Source organism: Mustela lutreola, chromosome 2, assembly GCF_030435805.1.
Source record: "Mustela lutreola isolate mMusLut2 chromosome 2, mMusLut2.pri, whole genome shotgun sequence".
NCBI lineage: Eukaryota > Metazoa > Chordata > Mammalia > Carnivora > Mustelidae > Mustela > Mustela lutreola.
In genome coordinates, this window is record NC_081291.1 from 221,864,906 (window position 1) to 221,868,807 (window position 3,902).

Genomic DNA, 3,902 nt, shown 5'->3' on the forward strand with positions numbered 1-3,902 from the left:
TCGGCAGGAAGGAGCACGCGGGGCATCGCATCTCTGGGCGTAAGAGGGTGTGGGTGGCAGAAACAGCTTGTGGGACACCCGGCCTGAGCGGAGGGACACCCGGGGGCCCCCTGCGACGTCGGAGCGGAGCCACGTGTCCTAGAAAGTCAGGGATGGAAGGAATCGCCCTGCATCGCGGGGCCGTGAGGACTTCCCGAGGACCCGAGACAGAGCCCTCACGGGGAGACCAGCGCCCTTCCTCACAGCGCTGCGTCCCAGGGGTCACCCTTGACTTACAAATAAACAGCAAACGTGCAGCGGTAAGACGGCTTTCGTGCTTTGCTCTCCTCACGAAGGAAGACATTAATCACCTTGGTGTCTTTTTTTTTTTTTTAAACTGACATTTGAAATGTCTTTTCTGAATTTGCGCCACGTGGTGGCCACTGAGAAGGGGGCTGGTCCTCCCTGCCGTGTCGGGCCGGGCTAAGAGCTCATGCGGACTTTCCACCCTGGGAGGGGAGGGCTGGGAGGCCCTGGGCTGGAGGCGCTCACCCCCCCATCCCCGCAGCCCCCAACCGGGAGACCCCGAGAGAGGAGAGCCGCTGGCGAAATAAGACACAGGAGCGTCGAGTCTCGAGTCTCGAGTCGCGGGAACGAGGAACGGCCCTCATGCTGAGCACGGGATCTTTATTCGTTAAGGCGTCAGGCGCCAGGCGCTAGCTTTCCGTGGAAGGGCTTGCCGCGAGCCGGGTAGGAGAAAAGCAGGGAGCAGGGAGCGGCCGGCAGAGGACCCAGGCCGGGGCCCCGAGGCGGGGGGTCTTATCCCAGCGTGTCCGGGGCCACTGTACATTGCTTCAAAATCGGCATTCTGGAAACAAAGCAGAGGCATTGCGTCCCCACGACCAGCCTTGGCCTCACCCACCAGGTGCCAGGCTTCTCAAGGTCAAGACAGGCTCTAAGGTCAGTGCCTCGTGCTGGGTTCTCCCCAAGTCACTGGGAAAGTGTTGCGTGTCTGACCTTGTGGAGAATAGAACCCACCAGAACCTAGGGGGTCGGGCCGGTGGATGGGCCTCAGCAGGGTCTGCTGTCAGCAGCCAAAGGAGAAGGCGCAGCCCCCTCCCCGCCCCTCCATTGAGGAGCCCCAAAGAACGGGGACAGCCAGCAAAGAGGCCGTGGCTGACTCCCTCCTGCTCCCAAAGCCTTATCTGGGCCTCTGCCTGGATTTGCCGGGAGGGGCCAGGAGGCTCGGGGCGGTGGGCGGGGCCCCAGGCCGGGGGAGTTGGCATCAGCTGGAGGGCGGCCCTAGTCCCTCATCACCGGGGCACAAAGGGCGTGGGCTGGTTCCAGGAAGGCACCTGTGTCCTTCCTAGAAGATGACCTGGCCTCTGGACTGCCAGGTGGCTTCCGAAAGACCTCACGCCCCGGATGTGGGGCTGGACGGACAGAGCCAGGGCCGCCCAACCCCTGCCCCCGCCCCCGCCCCCACCCCCGTGTGGGCAACACCTGCTTGCGGCTGACACCCCGGGGTGGCTGTCCTCACCCTACTGCACTGCTGAGGAAGGATGGGGGCCCTCCGGGAGGAGGCGGGCTGGAGGAAGATGGGGGTTGCAGAGAGGCACCGGGCTCAGTGCCGGGGCCGCCACTATGTGTCCCACCAGGAGCACGTCACGAGCGACGGTGCTTTGTTTGCTGAATGTGGCTTCAAGCACCGGCCCTGCTTCCCTAACCTGAGCATTTTCCACTCCTCTCCAGGCCAGTTTTTAGACCGGCTCCCTGTACACACGCGGTGCTTTGACTTTGAACTCCTTTTCCCAGACAATGGCTTTGAGAATCGGCACAAACCCCTTAGCAAAGGGACAGCAGGGGACAGCCTCCGGCCCCTGACGTCCCTGGGCGCAACTCCTCTGACGGACTCAGCTGACGGACAGCCACGGTGCCGAGGGTCCTGCTGGGGTGTGCATGGCCTCCGGGGACCCAGGAAGGATGCTGTGCGCGCGGGACGGCTTACCTGTGTCCTGCAGAGGCTTGAAGCACCAGGGCACTCCGTGGATGCTGGAGTCGAAGCAGCAGCCCCGATTGGTGCACTGCTCGGAGCTGATCTCGGGATAGCCGCAGTCCACCCTGTCCTTGGCCGGCACCTCACACAGGTTCGTCGCTGTCCCAGAGAGCACCCGGTCAGCGCCGGAGGCTGGCTGACCCCGGTGGGTCCGCTGACCTCAGCTGGCCAGCGCACAGCCTCCCCCGCTTCCCAGCTCAGAGCACGTGACCCCCACCCTCACCCCAACGCCTGCTTGAGGAGGTCACTCTTCCCGTGTTGCCCACGGGAGCTCTGGCCTCTGCCGGGGGCCCCTGGCACTGTGGACCCCCAGTGTCCCATCAGGGGTCCACGGGCAGGAACCAGGGACCCTCTGGGGGTCACCGAACCCACAAATGAAGTTCCCCTTCACTGTTTCATCTCTGCCTCCTTAAACACACCGTTTTAAGACACACACTCAGAACAGAAAACCACAGCGTGTGCTGTTCTCCCTCCTTCCCGTGGCTCCCTGTCCCCCAGCTGCTGCTGTGCACCGTCGTCCCGGCACAGCCTTCTGGCCGCAACACTTGCTTTTGAAGCCTACGTTGTCTCAAGTGCTGCGGTGTTTCCCTCATCACCTAACGGGATTTTCCTTAGGAAAACAGAAACCACAGGGAACCCCGACGTCCTCTCCTGCCCCTGCCACTCGCTAAGTCCTCACTCCCGGGGTTCCCGAACCTCCCTAGTGCCGGGATCCCAGATTCGCCGTGGCGTGGGGGCCCCGTCCCGGGCTGCAGGATGTGCCAAGCCGTCCGGGGGACTCTGGCGGGCACCCTGCCTGGGAACCCCAGGCCGCCTTTGGCACCTGATAAGAGCCGCACCCTAATTTCTTCGAATGAGGGTGGATGGGACAGCCACACCCCCTCCAGCAGGTGCAGGGCCAGGGCTAAGTGGAAATGGGCCATTTGTGCTGAAAATACTCTGGAAGAGACCGGGTTCATCAGGCTCTCTGTTTGGTAAATGTGCCAACACGGTGCGCCAAGACCTTTCTGGTAATTCAGAAACCCGCGCCAAGAAGGCGATGGGGTGAGAAGGGTCGGCCACAGCCGCCAGCCAGGCCAGGCAGACCTGGGCTCTAACCTGCTTCTGGCACCACCTGGGAAGGTCGCCTGCAGTCAGTGACTAACTTTCAGAGCCTCTGTTTCCTTATCTGTAAAATGGGAACAGCGAGACCCAGTTTGCGGGGCTACTGGGAGGAACCGTGTGCGTCTGGTAAATGGCCATTACTAAGTAACGTGGGGGGTCTGGTCACCTTCCTCAAGCCTCCCCACGGCCCCCCGAGCCTGGATCTTGGGTCTCTTCTTATCCTACTCCATTCCCTGTCTGCGACCAGCGCCCTCCTGCCTACGGCGTGGGGAGGAAGTCAGAGCAGTACTCACACAGGCCCTCGTATGCCGCTGCCCTGTTGGAGGACCCCAGGACCAGGACCACCACCAGCAGCCAGAGCGCTCTGGCCTCCATGGTCACAGGCAGGCGGGCTCTGGGGACCCTTCTACTCGGAGAACCTGCCGTGACAGCCGAGAAGATGCATTTATACCCCCGTGTTTGCACAGGCACTCTGGCTTCTGTTTGCTTGGGGACGGCCCTCCCCTCTGGCTCCGACCACACCTACTTTCCCTGCACAGGACTGAAAAGCCCCCAGCGGCTCGTCCTCCTGAAGGGGAACGGGGCAGCCTGACGCCACCGCCGCGGTAGCACGTCAGCCAGCGGGGAGGCCAGACTCCAGTCTCCAGATTAATGCTCCTCTCCAGGGGCAGGGCTGTTCGTCCCAGGCTTGCCTGGCCTGGGGCAGAGGACAGAGGCTCGGCGTGGGGCTGGCTGGCAGCCAGAAACCCAGCCAGGATCAGTC

The 3,902-nt window shown here is 63.0% G+C and overlaps 1 protein-coding gene across 1 annotated transcript; it reads right to left on the reverse strand.

Annotated features, from left to right (window-relative positions):
- Positions 1 to 612: 612 nt before the first annotated feature.
- On the reverse strand, positions 613 to 3,594 carry TFF3 (trefoil factor 3). The gene is made up of 3 exons (XM_059164797.1): positions 3,433 to 3,594; positions 1,988 to 2,134; positions 613 to 847 (listed from the first exon to the last, which is right to left on the reverse strand). Exons 1-3 carry the CDS (start codon positions 3,512 to 3,514, stop codon positions 834 to 836), a joined length of 243 nt encoding a protein of 80 aa, XP_059020780.1. The 5' UTR covers positions 3,515 to 3,594; the 3' UTR covers positions 613 to 833.
- Between the last annotated feature and the right edge of the window lie 308 nt (positions 3,595 to 3,902).

Excerpts from the sequence above, each read along its gene's own strand:
- TFF3 (XM_059164797.1), bottom strand. The coding sequence starts at position 3,514 with ATGGAGGCCAGAGCGCTCTGGCTGCTGGTGGTGGTCCTGGTCCTGGGG. Across the intron at positions 2,135-3,432 it reads AGCGGCATACGAGGGCCTGT|CGACGAACCTGTGTGAGGTG; the intron begins GTGAGTACTGCT and ends TCTCTGGGACAG.